The sequence below is a fragment of the Pteronotus mesoamericanus genome, unplaced genomic scaffold (genome assembly GCF_021234165.1).
Source record: "Pteronotus mesoamericanus isolate MK-2021 breed Mesoamerican mustached bat unplaced genomic scaffold, CSHL_Meso_final scaffold_31, whole genome shotgun sequence".
Taxonomy (NCBI): domain Eukaryota; kingdom Metazoa; phylum Chordata; class Mammalia; order Chiroptera; family Mormoopidae; genus Pteronotus; species Pteronotus mesoamericanus.
The window spans coordinates 27,409,121-27,433,695 of NW_026555312.1; the positions used below are offsets into that span (position 1 = coordinate 27,409,121).

Sequence of the window (24,575 nt, forward strand, 5' to 3'; positions counted from 1 at the left end):
AATTGCCTGCCTTTGGTTAGATGCTTTGGCTGATAAAATAATTGAGTTGACATGACAAGTTAAGAGGAGAAAACCAAATTTAATTTCAACCTATAGGAGTCCCGAAGATAGGAGACTTGAGGGCAAGTCACGATTTCATAATGTTTGCGTAATTTATCAGTGTAATTCACACGGTGCAGAGGAGTACTGGAGTCTTCGAATACACAAGAGGATCGCGTAGGCTTTGTTCATTTTAAATTTGTCTGCTGCAGTGTCAAAACTCAAGTGAATGTACCAGGAGCCAGCACTTCTCTGGTCACTGAGGACATAATATACAGTTTCTACCAAGCCACCATAACACTGCTGGGGTGGTGTACTGTGTGTTGCCTCCGGATGGAAAACCTCGGGGGAGGCAGGCCTTTGATTAGACTCCCCGGTGATTCAGTGGGCGAGGTGATTGTAACTACGACCTGAAAGGATTCGAGGTCCCTCCCGCAGGGGGAGCGCACCCGGAGCGTGCGGATCCGCCTAGCTCCTTCCCCGTGAGCGGTAGAAGGGCACCAGGCACCCATCTGGTTACATTCCTGCACCACCCTCCTCCCAGCCGCGACCAAGGAAGGCGGAACTTGACTCCAGCTTGGGTGGTGCTCTGGCTCGCTCTCCCGACTCGGCCCGCCCCCTGGCCCCATCGTTATTAGAGGCCCGGAGCGGCTCCAGTCCTCTCTGGTGCTGCTTCGCTCACTCCTGCGGCATCGCAGACAAGAGAGTACGGGTCTGGTGCGGAACCCACTGGGAAGCAAGGCAAGCGCTGGAGTCAGGGAGTGGAGGCGAGCTCGCAGGGCGGTCCTTAGACTGAGGGTAGGAGAAGGGTGCTGCGGCTCGGGTTCCCTTGAAAAGGAGCCCAGTGGTAGCAAGGTACCGTGACGCCACTTGGTGAGTTGTGCTTGGCGGCTGCCGGCCCTTGACGCGCCAAGCTTCCTACGGACAGACCAGCTTTGCCTCGCGTCCTCAAGGGAGGCGGCTGGGGGCATGGGGGCGGTGCCGAGCCTCCCCGGCTGCTGCGTGGGGCCCCTGGGCCGCAGGTGACGCCCGGCCACCCCGGGATACAAACTACCCCGCGAGTCCATCGACCACAAGGGATCACGGCAGCCCCGCCGCCGTGAGGCCGCGGGCGCGCGCAGCAGGAGCCCGTCGTTGGGGACCGGTGGGGATAGCGGAGTGAGGAAGAGTGGGCGTGGTAGGGCGGGGTGTGCTGAGAAGCCCGGCGCTCGCTTCCAAAAGCAGGGCTCCTGGCTTCTGGCCTATAGGCCTTGGCCTTGTTCACTGGGTGTGGCTTGTGCTCAGGAGGTTTGCAAATTCTGCTCTGTCGAGGTCACTCAGGCCTGCGTAGATGAAAGTGAGGACCGTTCCAGATATGGTTACTTTTCTGCTTTTTATTAAACTTACTGCAAGCAAAATATTACTTGATTTGGTGTGTTCAGGGCTAAGAGGACTTGGGGAACTTGTAATTATACGTGGGGTTCGTGGTGCTAGAAGTAATTGGTACTTGAGCTACTTTCTTTCCCCTCCTCTCCCTCCATCTCAAGCTTAGGAAATGAGAGGCCTAACAAATTAAATTCAAACGCTGCTAGGAATACTCAACTGCTTGAGGTAAGCTGGGTCAGTGCTGGGACTCCCTGGGCCCAGCCGTACCTGATGACAGGGATATGAGTCAAGCCTGCTTGTTTCCTCTTCCCTGCGGTTTATAACTGATAAGGTGAGATGAGGATGTCAAAGGTACCCTTTGGAACAAAGTAATGCAGCGTCGTGTTGCTGGGGCTAAGTAGTGTGCACAGTGATAACATGGATGAATGAATGACTGCGGTTATCAGTAATACGGGGTGTGTTGCAGTGTTTCCTGACTAATGAGTAATTACATCATTTTATGCCAAGACAGGAAGAAAGGGTGCAATTTCGTCATACTTGGGGCCAGGAGACTAAGTATTTAAAATTATACGAGGCCAATTCCGATCCAAGTCATTTTATTACGATTCAGCATATTAGAGTTAACTCCTGCCAGTAACAGAAGAGTGGGATTAGAACAAATGGAATCACCCTTCTTGTCAGTTTATACCAGTGATTTTGAACTGGGTGTGCTGCGACTATTGTTAAAATATGCAGTATCTGAGTACGCGGGGGCAGGGGGGAGCCCCCAAAAAGCAGAATTATGTTCTGGAGAGTGGGACCCTTGTAGTGGGACCCACTTGTATCTGTGTACTAGCAGACATTGTTGTGAGAGGCTGCGTTAAGCTTCAGTGAATTTTTCTGAAGACCTTCTTAGTGATGATTTAGGAGTGGACCTGCCCATGCCCTGCTGAGTGTTCAGCAGTTTTTGACCAAAACAGCATGGCCCCTGTGCCCCACCCTCCCTATTCACCCAATCTGGCCCCTAGCAAGTATTTTTTTGTGCCAGTATGCAAGAGACGAAAGAAAAAAATCAGCAGGAAAAAAAAGAAAGGCCCTGGCTGGTGTGGCTCGGTGGATTGAGCACTGGCCTGCGAACCAAAGGTTCACTGGTTTGATTCCCAGCCAGGGCACATGCCTGGGTTGCGGGCCAGGTCCCCAGCAGTGGGTGCGCAAGAGGCAACCACACAGTGATGTTTCTCTCCCTCTCCTACTCCCTCCCTTCCCATCTCTCTAAAAAGTAAATAGAATCTTAAAAAAAAAAAAAGAAAAAACAGCAGCATTGAAAGACATCAATATCTATGAGTTCAAAAACAGTTTTGGGCAGTGGAAAAAAGTCCCGATAGGTGTATTGCATGAAGTGGAGAGTATTGGGAAGGTGACTGAGGTGTAAACATGTAAGAAGAAATGCACAATTTTTTAAAAATAAATTCCTTTCTTGGAGGGCCCCCCCACCCCGCCCTCATATTTGGTCAGGGGCACTGACCTCTTTTTCCCTCAGCTTGTCAAATGAAAAATGACAACAGCCAGCACAACAATACTCCTGCGGTGTGAATGTCCTGTCTTGAACCAAAAGTACATAGGTCATATAATAAATAGAGTTGCATCTTCTTGGTGACATCTCATAATAAGGTTGTGTCTGATTGGTTAATTTTTGGTATCAGACATCCTTATATGCAAATATAGGCACATGATTTTTAAAAAAGTCACTTTGGAGCAGAAAGTTAAGTAATTGTGTCATTTTTTCTTTCTACGTGAACCCAAACTATACCTTTGTTTTTTTGTCAGATTGGAAAAAAATGTATGTATTTTTATGAGTTTATATGTGCCATGAGATGAGAAAAGTTGAAAATTGCTGGTTCATACTAAGAACACCCTATATCACACCAAGCATAGATTGTATGATGGGGGAAGATCACACACCTTACATTGCCAAGTTTGCTGGACCTGAGATTAGGCCTAGATATCAGAAGAAAGAAAATAATGTATAACTTACCCACCATTTATTGACTACCCTCTGTGTGCAAGACATTCGTTTATTTGATGTTTATAGTAAACCTGTAAAGTAGAAGGAATCATCCTCTGTTAGGATATTACATAACTGCTGCTCAGAGAAGTAACCCCTCCCCCCCGAAAACAAAGGTAGGGACAAAGCAGGAGCCCAAGTCTCCATTGAACCAATCTTTAAATAGTGAAATTTTGTGGGAGATTAAGACATCCTTAATCCGGGAAGGAAAGAGGCACGATTAGTAACACCTTTAAAAAATTATTAAGCTTGGGTCAGGTCAATTGGATAAAATCAATTATGAACATTAACTATTCAAAGTCACTAGTAAACTACAAGGGAAAATGGTGCTAAGGTTTGTTAGACTTGTTATACACACACACACATGCACACATTCACATATAAACTTGTTTCTTAAAAAAAACTCTGAATACTTAGTTTTCCTGCTAGTGCATACATTTTTTTAAGGTTTTTTATGTGAGATGAGGGAGGCAGGGGTCTGGGATTATAAAGGGAAAGCAGGCAATTTAAGGTAGGTGAGAAAGAGCAAATAAGTGGTAAACAAACACAACTTCTTGCAGGGCCATCCAGAGATACTGGGGCACACAGGGGAGTACAACAGACAGGCTTTGCTGGATTTATTCCCTGCCACTTTTAGTCTATATTTTGATGCTAAGATGATGCTACTTTCCTTTAGCAGGATTTTATATGTGACTTCCTACAGGCAGGTAGAGGGAGGAGATTCAAAGGGTCTTCCTGAGTCATTTGTTTCTTAACAACCATCTTAAAAATCAGTATCCCGAACAGCATACTTTGCGAGGCAAAGCTTTGGTCCTTCTCAACAGCATGACATACTAGGTACTTGAAGGGAAACCTCTATCCAGCTTTGTGACGGGGGTGACCCAAGAAAAGCACCAAGAAAAACTTGTAAGTTCCCTGAGGCGCCAGATCTTGTACTTTACAACTCCTCTATTTTAAAAAAAACCAAACAAGGCCAGGACAGCCGCTGACAGCTGTGTCTTTGTACTGGTGAAGAACTCGTACTGAGTGTGTAAGACCTTGTTGTTGCTGTAATACAAGGACGTTTGAGATCACTACATCCCAAGAAAAAGTAACCAATTAAAAGAGAACCCCAGCATCCCAGTTGTGACACTTTGAGAACCAAGGAGAAAACAAACATCAGCTAATTGAGATATATTATCTGTAAAAACCCATGGGTCTGTTAGTAAGTTCAGATGTGGCAAAGAAGATCCGCTTTAAAAGGCACAGAAGAATCTCACTGAGCTTCCAGGAAATGCTATGTGATGACCTGCCTGTGACTGCGACATGAACAGTTTGGCTTTTCCAGTTTCCCAGGCCAGCCAGCACAGTAGTCACTCAAATGATCTGGGGGCCTAAAATCTAAACTGAAAGTGTTAGAGCCAAATTATATAACCAAGTTAGACAACCCAGACAGAGGAAAACTGAAATAATTCTTTATTTTAAGGAAAGACACTGCGTTACAAGACACTGAAATCTGGTGTTTGCCTGAGGCCCTGTGAAATCTCGGTGAATGGGGAATTGGAATCATAAAACTGTCCTAACCTACTCGAATGTCCTTAGCTATCAATGAGTGCTGGGCTCAAGGGGCAGCTGGGAGAGCACAAAGACCCCAAAATAAGGATTACTAACACCTTGGGAAAGGTATACCAAGATATAACAAAGATAAAGTAAATAAAACCCATGGCATTAATGCCTTTGTGCTGGACCTAAAAAGTGCAGGTATAGAATAAGTGTTGTGATAATTGTATAGTCTTTTTTGTGTTTTTAAACATGTTTGAAGGTCTTAGATGATTCTTGCTTACTAGATTTGTAAGTCTTGATTTATTAGGTTTATAGAAGTTTAAATGTTTACTAAGGTTGGTTGAAATTTATGTTTGCTTTAAAAGGTGTTAACAGCATTACACTGTCTATTCTAATACTGTATGTAACCAATGCTTAAATTTTTAAAAGAATAATTTCTTTGTTGTGTAAGCAGTATGCTTTGTTTGAGAAAACACTATTTTCATCAGACTGACAACTGACAGTTAACTAAAGTATTTTAGTGGGCAACGCCATTTCCTGTTTATGAAAATTCCTCTTTGAAAATGAAAATGCCTTCCTTCACCAGCAGGGGGAGAGACTGCGGGAGAGGAAAAGGGAGCTGGTAGATTATTCCTTGTATCTGAGCATGTGAAAAGGTTTGACATGTAGAACATTTGGGGAAAGTTGCTGCACGTACTCAGAAAACTAGAGAAATGGGGTGGGGAGAGGCAATATCAACGTAAGGAAAATCAGTGTTAAGGGAAAGAAAGGAAATGCATTATGAGTTATAAAGAAAGCCACAGATGGGGAAAGAACAGGGCCTTGGGTAAGAGAACCTGTTCTCATTTGTAGTATCTTCTTTGGCACTGATTTTTAAGCTAAGAGCAAATATAGTAATTTCATAGAAATAAAAATCAACCAACCTCCTAAAAAGAATTAGGCATATTGTAGACAATGTGAAAAATGCAGAATATAAAAACATGAAAATGTGACCGAGAAACATTTGGTGTGCATATTTCCTTTCATTCTCTATCTATAAATTACGGTGATATATACATTTCTTACCTAATTTAGTTTACATAGATAATATTTTGAAATTATATTTATAGTTTTATATAGATTTTCAATTTAATTTTATTTCTTTGATATTAAATAATAACTAAAATTAATATTTCCATTAATATCCTACCTTAAATGCTTAAATGTTACAAAACCTAAGTGGCTCTCTGTTTCAGGGCATTTAAAGATTTTCTTCTTTGAAGTCTGTGGCTTATGAAATACCTAATAGTTTTTGTGCTTGGTATTGTTGTCAGTGAAAATGGGTTCTTGCGGTGCCGCGAGAAAGGAGTCTCAAAGAGCATATGTGTGGGAGAAGTTTAAGCGCAGTGGCAGTATTTATTGGGGTGAAGAGGAATGATATGCCCTTGGGGATGTAGAGGATGGGCAGTCTCTAGTAGCAACTGCTCTGAGATTCCCGATAATCCTTATATTTCCCTGGTTTTGGGGAGCACGCAGGCTTGCTTTCAGACTGTTCACCCTGTTTTCTCGGTTTTCCTGGGCTTGTGGTGGGCCCTTTTCTCAAGCAGTCCCCTCTCCTGGATGCTCTAGGGTTTCATGTCCTCATCCACTCGTATCCTTTTTTGCCAGATACTCCCAGGCTAGATTCCACCCTTTTATGTGACATTTTGGCTGCCACTGCACATGCCCCAAAATTCCACAGTGGCTGCTTGTCTTCTACTGCGCAGGCGCCTAGCAAAAGCCTGTCCTGAGCTGTTCTATCTTTCAGCCTTGGTAATTCCTGGCTACTGGGCCAGTTGCCTGCCCACCCACCCCTCCCCCAACCCCGCCTTGCGCAGGGAGTTTGCAAAGTGGGTCCTTCTTGCCTGCACAGAGGATGGAGGGGTGTTCCTCTTAGTCCCCTGTGGTGTCTAAAGCTATAACTTGCAGACTTAAGCCTGATTAAAGCGTAACTCCCAGACTCATTCTGGCCCAGAAGATCTAGCTCTCTTCTCTTCCCTTAACTCTTAGCTGTGTAAGCTAACAGTAATTTTGTCTGAGTTTTACCTTTAGTGAATTTTCCACTTCCTCTTTTAGAAAGTTTTTTATTTTAGATGGCTGTGTGCCATAGTGATTCAGAGAGTGAACTCCAGAGTCACACACACCTGGTGTCTAACCTTCTCTCTGCGACTTGTAGGCCTGTGGCTGCAGGGACAAGACTCTTAAAGAACTAAGACTTGATTTCTTTGCTTGCCAAATGCTGACATTCGCAACTTGCCTCACAGGGTTGTAAGGATCTTTTAGGAAAGGTGCTAACATAGGATCTAGTGCATAGGATATACTCCAAAAAGTGTATTTTTCTGAAGTTCAAACTTTTTAATATAATCATTAGCTATAGTTTTTCCTTTTCTTTTTTAAAAAAATTTTATTTATTTTTAAAGAGAGGGGAAAAGAGGAAGAAAGAGAGGGAGAGAAACATCGATTGGATGCCTCTTGCATGAGCTCTGTCTGGGGACTAAACCGGCAACCCAGGCATGTGCCCTGACCGTGAATCGAACTGGTGACCCTTCGCTTTGGATGACGCCCAACCAACTGAGCCACACTGGTCAGGGCTGCTTTTCTTTTGTTTATCTTTTAAAATTTGTATTTTATTTCATTTTTTTTTTGGTAAATAGGCTACTATCGTTGGTACATATTTCTACTGCAGTTTTTGTTTGTTTAATAAACTTTTTGGAGCCCATTTTACTGCATTGTCTTATCTAATTGAAGAGTATATCATGCCTTGGCTGCTGTGGCTCAGTGCATTGAGCGCCCGCCTTTGAACTGTAAGGTCACTGGTTAGATTCCGAATCAGGGCATGTGCCCGGGTTGCAGGGCAGGTCCCAGTTGGGGGCGTACAAGAGGCAACTAGTCGATGTTTCTCTCCCTTTCTTTCTCCCTCTTTCTCCTCTCTCTAAAAAAATGAATAAATAAAATCTTTATAACTGGGAAAAAAAGAGTATTTTATTGGCCGGAGCTGCTTTTCAAGTAGACCATCACATAAGTTACTAATTATGCTTATTTTGTTTTATTGCTGATAAATTTCCTTCTAATTATGTTTCATGAGTTCTTTTTGCCTTGGCCAGAGCTAGTAAAACAAAGTTACGGAAGTATCAGATAACAGATGTCAGTATCATGTATCTGTTTGGGACACAAGAGAACCTCCTCTAATATTTTATCATTGACGATGATGGCTGCTGAAGGAGGTAATCTTTGTCAGTTAAGGAAGTGTAGCAGTATTTTCTGTGTAAGGACCGCTATTGTAAGAGGACTATCCAGTTATTTTACAGTGAACGTATTTTCTCCTAAATGATTATCATGCATATCTTGGATAAACCTCCAAGGCATTGTTGATTTATTGTTTCTTAACTTATTCCGCAATTTTTATAGACCATGAATATAGTTTCACCTTTAGAGGCTATCAGCAGTCATTCTCAACTGAGAACTGTGTGGGAGCTAAACAAATTAATACTTCCCACCTTGTAAGTTCTTCTATCTGGGCTAATAGCCAAATCAAGAGAGACAGAGTAACAGGAGAAAATCAAACTTTAATACAAGTGCACGGGGAATTCGCATAAGCACAAAAACTCCCAAGACAATGAGGCAAAATTTGGTATGTGTGTGATTTCAGACAAAGGAGAAGGGGTTGGGTGATGGGTTCTTAGATTTCAGAAGTGGGAATGGACCATTTCCAGGTAATTGAGGAGGAGCCAAACACACCTGGCAGGCAGATTTTTGCCTCCAGGGGACATGGGGCGATGCAGCTACCAGGCCCCTGCTTGGTACCTTCCTACATGTCATACTTAATTCGAATTAGGCTAAGGTGGACGCCTTCCCTTTCCTTCCCAAAGCAGGCCTTTCCATCTGCATCTGTTACACAGAAAAGGGGGAAGGCCAGAGGTTCTTTCTGAGTCTTTTGTTTCTTAATAACCAGCTTAAAATTAATATCCCAAAAGGCCGCTTCCGTGTGGCGAAACCTTGGTCCCCTTCACAGTTTTGGGGCCATTATGTTATTCAGTGATCGCAGTTAGGAATGTAAAGGCGAGCTGGGGAAGAATGGGTTGGCTCCACAGTCTTCACAGGTCTTTCAGGTAGATACCTCCCTTCACACCCCAAAACTGCTGCTCTTGCTTTCCTCTTTTGTTGTTCTGTAGATTCCCACGCACTCTCTCAGGTGAGTCATTTCCCTACTGTGTAGCCCTGGAAATACTAGTTTGGGAAATGTTTTAAAAGTGCTGTTCCCTCAAAGACCCCTCCCTCCCGACCAGCTCTGCTGTATCTGCAACTCCTGACTGAGAGGCCCTTCGCTGCCCCTGTCCTCCCTCCTGGTTCCTCCCGGCACACCCTTCAGGCTCTCTCTGGAGTGACGACTTTTAGGGTAGCAGTCCAGAGACAGGGCATTGGCCCCGAGTTCAGCCTGTCTTGCAGCTTTGTTTGTGTCAAGAAAAATTTTGAGATGTTCTAAATTAAAATGACAGCAGTCACAGAGTGAGAGAGACAGAACAGTTAGCCTGTTAATAGCTCCAGGCCAGCTCTGACAAGAGCCTGCCCATTACCCTGTGTATCCTGTGTTGGAATTTAGGATTAATTTCCAGGTGGTTATTTCCAAGATTATCCAGCAGAGGGACTAGCCAGGAGCCCTCAAATCCCAGGAGCCTCCGCTATCTTGACCTCCGGAGCCTCGACTTGCTCTTTATAAATGCCGTAGCCAGTCCACAGCTAATCCACAGGAGCAGACGCCTCCTTGCCGACTCTGTGCCTAGCCCAGAGTTGGCCCTGCTTTGGCTTCTCCCAGCCCCTTCATCTATAGCTGACGCCATTTCTTGTACAACATCTTACATCTCTTTTATCTGAAGGCTTCAGGGTACCCTAAGATGGAGCCTTCTCTTCTACATCATAAAAACATTCAGCTCTCTTTTCCTATGTTACTTCGTGATTGGATTTATCATTAGGAATGATTCTTCAGTTATAAAGTAACACCTATAAGCCCGTACAGCACACCAAACAATTCAGAAGCGGAAACAAAAGCCAGTAACTCCTTTTCTAATCTGTCTGTGAGGAAATACCTAGGGTAAGTGGTTGACTGTGTATCTTTCCACGCTTTTTCTGGGCTCGCACACAAGTATACAGGTATAAGTCCCCCTTCTTTCTCCCCCACAAACTGGGATCATAATATAAACATAACTTGAATTTTCTTTTTACTTCATATTAGAAACACAAAATAATGTTGAGGTTTGCCCCAAAGAAGGAGTTTCGGTTGTGTACCTATTTGCTGGTTGACCCAAAGCGTCATTGGTAACTATTAGCATAGTGAATTGCAGTCAACGTGTAAGCCTATATCTATGTGATACTGATTTTACGTCCATTGTTTCAGACTCAGCATCATGGATACTCTGGCGGAAGCAAATGGCACTTTTGCCTTGAACCTTTTGAGAAAGCTGGGTGAAGGCAACTCCAAAAATGTGTTTTTCTCGCCCATGAGCATCTCCTCTGCCCTGGCCATGGTCCTCCTGGGGGCAAAGGGAAACACGGCTGCCCAGATGGTCCAGGTACGTGTCTGAAGCAATTCCTGGACAACCGTAACACTATTACTTTTTCAGTTAACTGTTCCTCTACCTTTCAGATCCCAAAGGACTGACTCTCTGGTAGTGTTGCAGGGGTGTGGGTAAAATGCTGCCAGGCAGGGACATGTTCGCCCTGTGCAAGAGCCCTGTGGGGAGCACCCCTGCCTGTTAGGGGTGGAGTGGCACCCTCTAGTCAGGAGAATGAGTAATTTCACCACCCGCTGGGAGTGGCGTGAATGGGAGTTTGTGAGGAGATACAAAGCCACAAGGTCCGGGTTGAGTCCTGTGCTAGTCTTTGGGTATTGTCAGATGCTTTTCAGTTGTGAAAAACTGTGGTTTAATTTTCTTATTTAACCGTAAAACCATTCAGAGGCGTTTCAGTTGTTTGTTGTTGAGTAACTACCACCCCAACACTTAGCGCTTAAGATGAAGATTTGCTCTGGTGGATTGGGCGGTGCCTATGTTCCACCTGGCTCTGCTGAGTCACTGGCGTGGGGCCTCAGGCCCCTTCCCTCCAGGTGGCCTTCTCCGTGGGCTGCCTTGGCCCCGAGGCCTCCCGCATGGTGTCTCTTTGGCAGGGTAGGCTGGGCATCTTCACAGGACAGTGTCCAGCGGACAAGAGGACCAGCTTGAATGTGCGAGGACTTATCAAGCCTCCGCTCTGTCCCGCTTTCTCATGCCCTGCTCACTGAAGCCAGTGAAGACATGGCCAGAGTCTGCCCCCAGAGGGGCTGTCCAGGGCATGAGGACCGGAGGCATAGCTCCTCAGGGCCCCTCCCTGAGTGCCGTGGTCTGCCTTCTGGCTCCTTATGGTTCCCAGCCCTCCCGTAGGTAAGATACACTTAACCCTCCCAAGACCCCAGAGTCTAATTCCATCGTGGGGCACACTCGGGCTTGAAGTCTAGGAGGAACAGGACCATCGGGCTAGTCAGTGTGGTTCCTGGGTGCAGAGCTTGGTGAGCTACAGACAAATTATTGTCCCCTCACCCCTCAATGTGCAGTGGTGACACAGGGAGGGAAAACTGCAGTGGACATGGCCTTTAAATATTGTGGGGGGAGGTGTCTCAGACTGCTAGAGCTGCCATCAGAAAATAGGACCCAGTGGGTACAGTAAGTGGCCTGAACGACAGAATTTTTCAGATTTTGTGGGCTGACCCCAGGGTGCCAGCTGGGGTCACTCGTGAGCCAAAAAAAGCCTCTATCACATGCCTGGGGCCTTGGTACTGGCTGTTGGCTGAGGCCGCCATTCTATAAGCAGCTCCCTCACGTGGCGTCGCTCTCCAGGGCTTTCTGCGAGACCTGCGCAGGACAGCTCGAGCTTCCTCACACGATGGTGGCCGGGTACAGGAGAACGACTGTGGGGCTGCCAGGCCTTTCAAGCGTCGCTTCTCCTGCGTTCTCTGGTTAGAGCAATCACAGGGCCAGTCTGGACCCAGGACCGGGGGAGAGGCTGCACCTTTTGGTATCAGGACTGGCCTGTCTTTACATGGAAAGGAAGGCCAGGTGGACAGCCTTGTTTGCAGGCAGACTACAAGTGCTGAGCACCCAGAGCCTGGGTTTGCGAGGGGCATTTCTTCTCCTGCCAACGCAGACAGGGCTCTGACTCGGTGCAGGAAGTATTATAGGGATAGAGTGGCTTTCAAGTTACTTTCTGTGTTTAATTGAATGAATCTTCTTTTAAGCTGTCGTGAGGACCTGTCCAATTCTTAGGCAGAGTTTAGTGTTGCATCCAGTTTCCTGAAGTCCAAACATACTGAAGTTGAACATTTTTTATCCTGTGTTGTTTTTTTTTAATTTTTATTTCAGGCACTTTGTTTAAGTAAAAGTGGAGGCGAAGGTGAAGATGTCCACCAGGGTTTCCAGTCACTTCTCACTGAGGTTAACAGGACTGGCACGCAGTACTTGCTTAGAACTGCCAACAGGCTCTTTGGAGAAAAGTCTTATGTTTTCAACTCAGTAAGTTATAACTGCTGTTTTTCGCTAAGAAATTAAAGACCACAAGGTGGTGGGGGGAGGGGGTCTCGTGGTATAGCAAAAGCTGGTGGGCTACAAATTTGCACAGATTTACATGAGCTCAGGTCTACTAACCTCACACACTTCCTTCAACTCTCAGTTTTATCCTCTGTAAAATGATCCCTATAAGATATACTGTCTAAGTATTTATGAAACTTAAGGTAGTGATAGTTTTTAAAAAACTGACATACGGCACAGTACAATTCAAGATAACTCGGCCAAGACAAAGAAATTATCAAAATGGATATTTCTAATTATTATTTTTTAGTTACTGGTAATTTTTTGTGCCGTGTGAGATGTTAAAGTGTTTACACATGTAAATACTTTGTTTTTTCCAACTCAGAATTGTTTTCAAGTTCTTATTTGTCTAAGTATATTGGTTTTCTTTATTTATAATGCTTTCCATTTTTCAAAGAACACTCATGTGATATGTGAATATAGACTTCTTATTTAAAAACACAAAGAAGCAGACAAAGCAAGAGCACTCCAAACTTTTCCATACCCGATCGTACCCCTCCCCCGTATAAGAACTTTTATAGGCTTGAAGTGTATCTCCCCCATAAACATAGGAATTTGTGTTGTGGGGGTTTTCCCTATGTAATATCATTATACCATACACATTCTTTTGTACTTTGTTTCTTTCCAACTACCACTATGACTTAATTTGTTTGCATCTCAGTATATGTGGATTTACCCTACTCTTTACCTGGTATTTGGAATCCTCATAGGAGGCTACTTTCACTGATTTTAGACAGAGAGGACGAGGTGGGGAGAGAGAATGAGAGAGAAAGAGAAAGCGAACCATCGATGTGAGAGAGACACGTCTATCGGTTGCCTCCCATATGCACCCTGCCTGGGGATTGAACCGGCACCCCTGGAATGTGCCCTAACGGGAATGGAATTGGCAGCCTTTTGGTGTACGGGAAAACGCTCCAACCGTCTGAGCCACCTGGCCAAGGCCTTAGTTTTCTGTTTGTTTGTTTATTTAAATTAGTTTTGTTTTCTTTTTGGTTATCTGCTATCTTTTTTCTTTTTTTTTTTACTTTATTGTTATTGTTGACACTATACTGATGTCCCCATTTTGTTCCTTTTTTGCCCATATCCACCCAACCTCCAAACCCCCTTCTCTCTGGCCATCACCACACTGTTTTCTGTATTTGGGTTATGTGCATATGTTCTTTGGCTAATTCCTTCACCTTCTTTCATCCAGTCCCTCCTCCCCCTGATAGCTGTTCCATGTATGCACGCCTCTGTTTTTATTTTATTCATCAGTTTCTTTTGTTAATGAGACTCACATACAAGCTTGTAGTATTTGCCTTTCTCTGACTGGCTTACTTCACTTCGCGTAATAGTCTCCAGGTCCAACCATTCTCCGTTCTGTAATTCTCCTTCTTTGTAGGTCTGCATAGTATTCTACTGTGTAAATGTACCAGAGCTTTTCATTCGCTTCCCTATTGATAGGCACTTGGTCTGTTTCCAGATCTTGGCTATTGTAAATAATGCTGCTATGAATTAGGGGTACCTATAGTCTTTGGAATTGGTGTTTTGTGGTTCTTAAGTATATTCTCAGAGGTGGGATCTCTGGGTCAAAAGCCAGTTCCATTTTTTATTTTTTGAGGTAACTCCATGCTATTTTCCACAGTGGCCATGCCAGTTTGCATTCCCACCAACAGCGCGCTAGGTTCTCCTTTTCTCTACATCCCGTCCTGCACTTGTTTGTTGACATATTGATGGTAGTCATTCTGGCAGGTGTGAGATGATATCTCATTGTGGTTTTAATTTGCATCTTCCTGATGATTAGTGACATTGAGTATTTTTTCCTATGTTTATTGGCCATCTTTATATCTTCTTGGAGATATGTCTATTCAGGTCCTGTGCCCATTTTTAAATGGCAAACCCTTTTTAAATGGTTTGTTTATTTTCGTGATGTTGATCTGTGTTAAGTTATTTATATGTTTTGGAAAGTAACCCATTTGGAAGTGTATCATTGGCTAATATGTTCTCCCATGCAGTGGATGCCCTTTTTATTTTTTTGTTGGTGTCTTTTGCTGTGCTGAAGCTTTTTAGTCTGGAGTATTAAATAGTTCCATTTGTTTATTTTTTCCTTTGTTTCCCTTACCCTAGGAGACATACTGGCAAAAATATTGCTGTGAGAATTGTGTGAGATTTTACTGCCTATGTTTCCTTCTAGGATTTTTATGATTTCTTGACTTACATTTATGTCTTTGATTTAGTTTGGATTTATTCTTGTGTATGGGGTAATTTGGTAGTCTAGTTTCATTTTTCTCATGTACCCGTCCAGTTTTCCCAACACCATTGGTTGAAGAGACTGCTTTTCGTCCATTTTATGCTCTTGTTTCCTGTGTCGAATATTACTTGACCATATAGGCGTGGTTGATTTCTGGACTGTCTGTTGTGTTCCCTTGATCTACACGCCTGTTCTTATGCCAGTACCAGGCTGTGGTGATTACAGTGGCCTTGTGTAGTTTCATATCAGTATTGTGTTACCTCCAAGTTTGTTCTTTTCCTTCAAGATTGCGGAGGCTCTTTGTGGTCTTTTTGGTTCCATATAAATTTTTGGAGTATTTTTTCCAGATCTGTGCATTGTGCTGTTGATATTTTAATAGGAATTGTGTTTAATCTATAGACTAGTTTGGATAGTATGGATATTTTAATGATGTTAATTCTTCTAATCCATGAACATGGCATATGCTTCCACTTACTTGTAGCTTCCTCAGTTTCTTTCTTCAGTGTCTTCTCGTTTTCCAAGTACAGGTCTTTTACCTCCTTGGTTACATTTATTCCCAGGCACTTGATTTTTGTTGTTGCAATAATAGTAAATTGAATTGCTTTCTTGGTTTCTCTTTCTTATAGTTATCGGTGTATAGAAATGCCACCAATTTCTGAATAATAATTTTGTATCTTGCTACTTTGCCACATTTGTTTATTAGGTGTAGTAGCTTTTTGGTGGAGTTTTTAGGGTTTTCTATTTACAGTATCACATCATCTGTGAATAGTGACAGTTTTACCTCCTCCTCTCCAATTTGGGCGCCGTTTATTTCTTCTTCTTGTCTAATTTCTGTGGCTAAGACTTCCAGTCCTATGTTGAGTAAGAGTGTTAAAAGCAGATATCTCTGTCTTGTTCCTTGTTTTAAGGGAAACACTCAGATTTTGCACATTGAATATGTTGTTCTGTGGCTGTGGGTTTGTCATATATGGCCTTCATTTTGTTGAGGTATATTTTCTGCTGTTTTTAAGTATGGGTGTACTGTAATCATTTTTCTGTTGATGGGCATTTAGGTTGTATCCAACTGGAGCCTTATGTGTGGTACTTCATAATGGACTTGTAAAAGAAAGGAAGAGAGTGAAATTTTTAAGTGAACATTAGAGAATATTGTGAAGTTGCTGTCCAGAATGCTCTGGCCACACCACAGTGTGATAATGTTTTTTACAACTTGCTTTACTTATTTCTATCTGTCTTAGAGGTTTACTAGTTGATTCTCATCTTTTTATAAGCCTTAGATATAAAGGAAAACAGAACTTTTCAATAATCCCAAGGGTGCCAGGATCACGTGGAATTACAACAACAAATTAAAGAATACACACCAACACGCTCAACCAAAAGAAGTAGAAATAACGGCAAAAGCATAAATGCAAAGGGCTTGAGTAAAACAATGTAGTGATTTTAGAATGTGTTAGAATATAAGCAACCATCAACTTAAAATAGGCTGCTATCAACATAGTGGGAGATGTAGGAAACACATCCTAACCACAGACCAAAAATCTACAAAGAGATACACAAACAGTAAAGAGAAAGGAATCCAAGTACACTATAGAATGTCATCAATGTTGAAGAGAAGAGATCAAGAGAAAAGAAGAGATCACAGAACTAGAAAAACAATCAGAAGACAATAAAATGGCAGTAAGTATATACCTATGAATAGTTACTTTGTAAATGCATGCAAATGGACTAAACACACCAATTAAGAGGCATAGGGTGGCTTGCTGGCTGAAAATGAGAGATCTGTCCATATGTTGCCTGTAAGAGATCTGGCTCAGAATGAAAGATATGTACAGACTGAAAGTAAATGGATGGAAGAACAATATTTCCTGCAGATGAAAATGAAAGTAAAAGATGGGGCATCAGTATTTGTATCGAACAAAATAGACTTTAAAACAAATGCTGTAAAAAGAAACAAAGGATGTCATTTGATAGAGATAAAGAGATCAACCCAGCAAAGGGCTGTATCTCTTTTAAACATTTATGCACCCAAAATAGGAGCATATAAATACGTATGTCAAATATTGACAGACCTAAAGGGAGAGATTGAGAGTAATACGGTCATACTGGGGGGACTCTAACACCTCATTGACATCAAGAGGTATTTCAGCCAGACAAAATATCAGTCAGGAAGCAGTAGCCATAAATGACACATTAGACCAGAGGAAGTTAAGAGGTATCTTTAGAACGTTTCAGCTAAAAGCAAAAGAATGTACATTCTCTCCAAGTGCTCATGGAACATTTTTTAGGATGGAAACATTTTAGGCTTCCAAAAAGAAAAAACACTCATTAAATTTCAGAAGATTGAAATCATGTCAAACATCTTCTCCGATCGTAGTCATAATGGTATGAAATCAGAAATCTGTATAAGAGTTGAACGGAAAAACACGTCAACATTCGGAGGGACAGATAATATGTTACTAAACAATGGATTGACAGTAATGTCAAGGAAGAAATCAAAGTATGTATACCTTGAGAGAATGAAAGTGAAAACACAACGACCCAGAGTCCTCGTCACAGCAGTTAGGGAAGCAAAAGAAAAAAAGACATGGAAACAGGAAAGGAAGAAATAAAACTGTCACTATTTGCAGGTGATATGATATGTATAGAAAACCCTAGACTCTACCAAAATACTGTTAGAACTAATAAAGAATTCAGTGAAGTTGCAGGATGTAAAGTCAATATTACACAAATCTATTGTATCCCTATACACTAAAATGACAGGAAAGAGAAATTAAGAAACAATTTCATTTACAAATGGATAAATGACAAAATACCTAGGAATAAATATCACCAAGGTGGTGAAAAACTTGTATCTGATAATTATAAGACGTTGATAAAAGAAATTGACGAAGGCACAATTAAGTCTAAAGATATTGCATTTTCGTGGATAGGAAGAATTAATATTGTTAAAATGTCCGCACTGTGCAAAGCAATCTATAGGTCCAGCGCAATCCGAATGAAAATACCAGGGGCATTTTTTGCAGAACTAGATCGAACAATCCTAAGATTTATATGGAACCATATTAAATCCTGAATAGCCAAAGCAATCCTGAAGAATAAAGTAGGAGGGGTCATGCCCAGTGCCATGGTACAAGGCTACAGTAATCAAAACCACATGATACTGACATAAAAACAAACACGTAGATCAAAGGAACAAAAGAGGTCAGAAATAATCTCACCTATATGGCCAATTAACCTGTGACAAAGGAGACAAGAATATACAATGGGGTAAAGACAGTCTCTTCAATAAATGGTGTTGGGAATACTAGACAGATACATGCAAAAGGTGCAATTAGACCATTTTCTTATAGGACATGTAAGAATAAACTCAAAATTGATGAACAAGTTAAATGTAAGACCTGAAGCCCAAACAATCCTACAAGAAAACATAGGCGGTGAACTCTTTGAAATCACTCTTAACGATATGTTTTTTGGATGTGTCTTCTAGAGGAAGGGAAACAAAAGAAAAAAATAAATGAATAGAACTACATCAAACTGAAATGCTTCTACACAGTGAAAGAGACAATGAACGAAATGAAAAGACAAACTTACAGAATGGGAGCAGGCACTCACCAGTGATACATCTGATTAGGGGCTAATATCCGTAATTTATAAGGAACTCATACAACTTAACACCAAAAATAAGAAAACCCAAAACAAAAGAAACAAGAATCTAATTTATAATGGTCAGAGGGACTGAAGAGACATATCTCCAAAGAGGACATACGGATGGCCGATAGATATATGAAGAGGTACTCTGTATCACTAATCATCAGCAAACTGCAAATTAACACCTCCGTGAGATATCACCTCACACCTCTGAGAATGGCTCTCATCAGTAAATCCACAAACAGCAAGTGTTGGTGAGAATGTGTAGAGAAGGGAGCCTTTGTGCACTGTTGGTGGGATTGTAAGTTGGTGCAGCCACTACGGAAAAGAGTAAGGAGGCTGTTTGAAAAATTAAAAATAGAACCACCATATGACCCAGCAATTCTACTTATGTATTTATTGAAGAAACCGAGAACTTTAACTTGAAAAGATATATGCACCCTTATGTTGACTGCAGCATTATTTACCATCAGTAGCCAAGATATGGAAGCAACCTAAGTGTCCATCAATCGATGAGTGGTAAAGAAGAGGTGGTACATATATACTATGGAATATTCCTCAGCCATCAAAAGAATGAAACCTTGCCATTTGTGACAACATGAGTGCACCTGAAAGGGTATAGTCCTAAGTGAAATGAGCCAGACAGGGAACGACAAATGCCGTATTTTGCTGTGTATAATGTGCACCCACATTTTTGGCCCAAACTTTCAGGAAAAAAAATCTTTCGTTTTAATTTTTTAATTCAGTTTTTCATTTATTTGTATTTAGACACTTGTTTTTTGTGTTATAAAGGATTTTTAGCATTTATATTTGAACATATGTATATCTTTATTGCTTTCTAGAGTTGCAGTTTTAGTGCATAAGCTGAATAAAAGAGCTAAAAACAGTTATATAGATGGGGCATTAGTACTACCCATGTGTAATGCTTATCCTTATTTTTCCCTCAAAACTTTTGGCAGAAAAGTGCACCGTATTCACAGCAAAATACAGTACTATGATTTCACTTATGTAGACTCTAGAACAAAACAAAAGAAATGAATAAAGAAAACAGAAACAAACACATAGATACAGAGAACCAAGTGATGATCACCAGATGGGTGAGGGTTGGAGGAATGGGCGACGATGTTGGAGACAATAAGAAGCACAATTGGAAGTTACAAAATAATCACAGGGATGTAAAGTACAGCATAGGGAATATGGTCAGTTACATTGTCATAAGGATGAATGGTGTCAAATAAGTCATAGATTTATGGGAAGAGTCAATTTATAAGTCATATAAATGTCTAAACACCATGTTTCATACCTGAAACTAATGTCATCTTGAATGTCAACTCTAATTGAAAAGTGAAAAACAACCACCAGAAGAAAAACAACTGGCAGTAAAATTGGCAAAGCATGAATTATGTGAATATTAAATAAAGTGATATAACTAGATCATGTAGTAGAGTGGGTACACCATGCTGAGAATTAAATGTCATGTAAAACGATACTGATGAAAATTCACATGGTCCTCAACGTAACCCTCTGAGATGCGGTGCTGCTGCGTCATCATTTACAGGGGCGGACAGAGAAACTCGAGAATCTAAGCAACTTTGTTAAGGCCACAGAGCTATTAAGTCACAGGACTTGTGTTCATAGCTAGTATGCTACGTTGCTTCTCTTCTGCTACACCGAAGGAGAAATGTGGAATTCTGTGATATAAAAAGAATCCTGAAAGGTGGAATTAAGTACTTAGCTGCAGACTGTTCAAAAGAAAGATTGGAAAAACCACTCCACAGTGCACTGTCAACCAGTTTGTTGTTTCAGTCCATTTGTTTTTCATCAGATTGTATGCTTTTATATGACATAATGTAGGTGTTCATTTATATTACCATTTGATAGACTATATTAACAAAATATAGTTTAAACTTTGGGGGGAGTTTGTCACACTCTAGAATGATCTATCCAAAATGGTAGCCACTAGACACATGTAGCTATTTAAATTTCAGCATAGTTAATTCAAGTGAAATAGAGTTAAATGTTTAGTTACTTAGCAGGAAGAGCCATATTTCACGTGCTCAGTAGTCACGTGCGGCTTAGATGTAGAACCTTTCTGTCATCACAGAAAGCTGCGGTGGAAGTGGTAGCGAAGAATAACACATTTCCTCTGCAGCATATGAAACAATAGGCCCTGGTTCTGGAATGTAGAGCGAGCTGTGGCTCTTGCTGTGGGTAGGATGTCGCTTAGCAAATGCAGTGGCTTGTGTGGAGGGACAATGTGTAGGTGCTCCATCTAGTGTCTCTGTGTTTACCTCATTGATGCACAGCTACTCCCTTAAGGATCTAGCAATGTATAATGTTTATTTGATATTCAGCTGAGCACTGTACTTAGTTTTTAAACTACTATCGAATGCAGCTGAAAGTTGAGAAATTGGATTTCAGATTAATTCCTCACTTCTTTATCTTCATATTATTTATTTACTTATTCCCCAATATTCTAATTCCTCATATTACGTGTAGATCATAAAATTATCTATGTTCTGTTTGTCACAATGAAGACTTAAGCAGATGGTGTTGCTTGCTTTTGTGGCCATGCAATTATGTTGCTGTCTTTCCCAGTCTTACAAAGATTCCTGCCACAAATTCTACCAAGCAGAGATGGAAGAGGTCGACTTCTTCAAAGCTACAGAGGAGGCCAGGAAACACATAAACTCCTGGGTAGCAAAGAAGACAGAAGGTGAAAATATATTGTGACTCTGTTTTAATAGTGTTTTAATCAATTTTACTGTCAGTTTCTTCACAAGAACATCCGATGTAAGTGAATAATTTTTCTCAAAATAACTGTAAACTGTCCTGGCCGGGTAGATCATTTGATGAGAGCATCATCCTGAGATGCCAAAGTTTTGGGTTTGATCCCCATCAGAGCACATACGAGGATCAACCAATGATGCATAAGTTAGTGGAAGAACAAATCGATGTCTCCCTCTCTCACTATACCCCTCCCCCTTCTTCTCTCTCTCTAAAATCCATAAATAAAATAATTATAAAAAGCTGCAAACTTTTAAAATCCACTTCTGATATATTGACAATGTATGATTGTTTTTTCTAAAATTTTCCTGTTATCAGAAACACCTGTGATGTCTCTGAATATCCAGTACAGCTCTTCCAGAACAACCCACACTTTGATTTTTGTTGTTAATGTTAATCTAGTCTTTCTTTTCACAAATAGTGTAAAGAAACACTTGGATACAGGTCTCAGGATGTCTTCCAATGCAACGTGGCTCTGGCCCTGCAGAGTCCCAGGCAGGGCCCTTAGAGATGCCCCCATCTAATTGTGATTCTTCCCTTAAACTGTTCTTTACATTTGCTGCAAACTTGCACCTTTCCTTAGGTACCAGGCATTCTTATCTCACTTGTGATAAATTCAATCTGCATATATCCTTTTGTTAATTTTACATGTTTCATTCCAGTGATGGTATTTTTAAGGTACGTCTTTACGTGGTTACATTTGGGGGACTGTGAACTCCTTTATCTGTGTACCTGTCTACGCAGGGAGATGGCCCATCTGAATGTATTTCCCGAAGCATGCATCAGAACCCTCTTAGCTGACTGGTTCTTTAATTCTTCTTTTCAGGTAAAATTTCAGAGTTGCTGTCCCGAAATTCAGTTAATCCGGCTACTTGTCTGGTTCTCGTGAATGCCATCTACTTCAAAGGAAACTGGGACACTCAGTTTAACAAAGAGCACACCAAGGAAAGATCATTTAAAATCAGCAAGGTGAATATTTTCCAGTACAAGGGAGATTCTTGGAAGCAGTCCCTGTGTTCGAGGGCGTGTGCTCTCAGGTCTTGGGGACGAGCTTGCTGGGCCTGGTTTGCCTGCAGCACCGTCAAGGGGCTCCTGTGGGCCTAGCAGATGAAGGGAACGGAGGGCTTAGGGGAACGAGCTCTCGTCACAATTACAGGTCGCTTTTAGGACTTTAGTTTTCACTTCCTTGGCGTGGAGGGGAGCCCTGGAAAGGTGGTTAGTGAAAGCGTGATGTGGTCTGATTTAATATGGGATTTATGCGATCCCTCTGGCCACTGGGTGAGGAAGTCACAAGGGGAAAGGAATCTTGGGGATCTTTTAGGAGGTCATCCCAGTGCCCAGGCCTAGGCTGATAGCAGTGGAGGTAGAAAGAACAAGTCAGATTTTTGTTATATTTTAAACGCAGAGCCAAAATGATTTGCGAATGATTCAGATGTGGGCTGTGAAAGACAGGAGTCAGAAATAAGACAGGGATTTAGACAATGGGATGAATGGCATAGGCATCAACCGGGATGGGGAAAATTGTAGATGGAAGAGACTTGGAAGGGATTATGAGGAGCCCAGTGTGCCATGTGGCACTGGAGGTTTCTTTTATGTCCAAAGCAGATGTCAAGCAGGGATATAGTATTCGAGTCTTGAGTACAGGGGAAAGGTCCCAGCTAGAAGTATAAATTTGAAATGGTACTTGAAGTCACAGGACTGAATGACATCGCCAAGGGAAAAGCAGTGTAAGGAGCGAGTCCCAAGCACCCCAGTGTCCGGAGGCTGAGGCAGTGAATTCACACTGGCGAAAGGGGGGGCTGATCGGTTGTGGAAGCCGAGAAATCATTTCTAGGGACCCAGAGTAGCTAGCTTTGTTGATTTGTTCGGTGTGTAAACTGGGTATTGTTTCAACTCAAGTTTATCTTTTTTTAAAAAATAGAATGAGGAGAAGCCTGTGCAAATGATGTTTAAGAAATCTACGTTTAATATGACCTACATAGGAGAAATATTCACCAAAATTCTGGTGCTGCCTTATGTTGGCAAAGAGCTGAATATGATCATCATGCTTCCTGATGAAAATGTCGATCTGGAAACGGTAATGAGTGCTAAGGAATAATTGTGCTTTGATGGCAGGGCATCAGGCTTGCGTTTCTGCTTAGCAGTTTGCGCATTTCCCCGTGAATATTTCTCAAGTAGTGTAACTTCCCATCACTGCCATGTACTACCGCGCATCGTAGAACGTTCACACAATAGCCCAGGTTCTACTGGGCAGCACTGTTTTAGATCATAAAATCTTCAACCCTCCTTTTCTAGGTGGAAAAAAATCTTACTTATGAGAAATTCATAGAGTGGACCAGGCCAGATATGATGGACGAAGAAGAGGTCGAAGTGTTCCTGCCCAGATTTAAACTGGAGGAGAATTACGACATGGAGGATGTGCTTCGCTCTCTGGGCATGACTGATGCCTTTGAGCAGGCCAGCGCAGACTTTTCTGGGATGTCGTCCGCGAGAGACCTGTTTCTGTCCAAGGTCATGCACAAGTCCTTTGTCGAGGTGAACGAGGAAGGCACGGAGGCTGCGGCCGCCACTGCCGCCATCATGATGCTTCGCTGTGCAAGAATCACCCCCAGGTTCTGTGCTGACCACCCCTTCCTTTTCTTTATTCAGCACAGCAAAACCAACAGTATTCTGTTCTGTGGCCGGTTCTCCTCCCCTTAAGGAAATGGTCAGCACTGCCTGTAGCGTTTCTTCCGTCATCTTACTGCCCCAATTTTCCTTTGACACTTTACAATGTGCCTGAACCCAAAGTGACCTTAGATACTTTGATGACAGTCCAAAAATAAAGGGCTTAATTTTGAAGTTCCACGTTTAGGACTCTTCGTGTATTTGTGTGTTTGCATGTCAGTGCTTTCTAGGATCTGAAATATCCACTTTGGAGGGTCTGTGTTCACATTGGCGGGGCAGCAGTGGCTGCTTAGCAAATGCTCTGCACCTGCTAGGGGAGGGGTCCCCTCCATCCTCACACCTGTGCACGGCCTGGGCACTTCACTTGGAGCTCAGGGGTGTGCTCACAGGGCTGAGCAGCTTTTCTCCGGGCTCAACGGGGTCAGTGGTCCTTGTATCTCTCCTCTGCACTTTGTCACTATTAGTGAGCTAACAGTGTGAACCAGGGCCTATGAGGAACCGTGGGAAGCAGGTCTGAGGGACCGTCAGCAGGGAGCTCTCCAGGTGCCAGCACAGGGACAGGAAGAACAGTTACCTTAGGCTCACAAGAAATCAGTCCCTTTTCCCACATGTGTTTCTGCTTTTA

The 24,575-nt window shown here is 42.3% G+C and overlaps 1 protein-coding gene across 1 annotated transcript; it reads left to right on the forward strand.

Annotated features, from left to right (window-relative positions):
- Positions 1-651: 651 nt before the first annotated feature.
- On the forward strand, positions 652-24,122 carry LOC129085548 (serpin B6-like). The gene is made up of 7 exons (XM_054591975.1): positions 652-780; positions 10,401-10,575; positions 12,397-12,546; positions 21,095-21,212; positions 22,110-22,252; positions 23,205-23,360; positions 23,579-24,122. Exons 2-7 carry the CDS (start codon positions 10,411-10,413, stop codon positions 23,981-23,983), a joined length of 1,137 nt encoding a protein of 378 aa, XP_054447950.1. The 5' UTR covers positions 652-780; positions 10,401-10,410; the 3' UTR covers positions 23,984-24,122.
- Positions 24,123-24,575: the final 453 nt, after the last annotated feature.

Excerpts from the sequence above, each read along its gene's own strand:
- LOC129085548 (XM_054591975.1), top strand. The coding sequence starts at position 10,411 with ATGGATACTCTGGCGGAAGCAAATGGCACTTTTGCCTTGAACCTTTTG. Across the intron at positions 10,576-12,396 it reads CGGCTGCCCAGATGGTCCAG|GCACTTTGTTTAAGTAAAAG; the intron begins GTACGTGTCTGA and ends TTTTTATTTCAG. Across the intron at positions 23,361-23,578 it reads AAAATGTCGATCTGGAAACG|GTGGAAAAAAATCTTACTTA; the intron begins GTAATGAGTGCT and ends CTCCTTTTCTAG.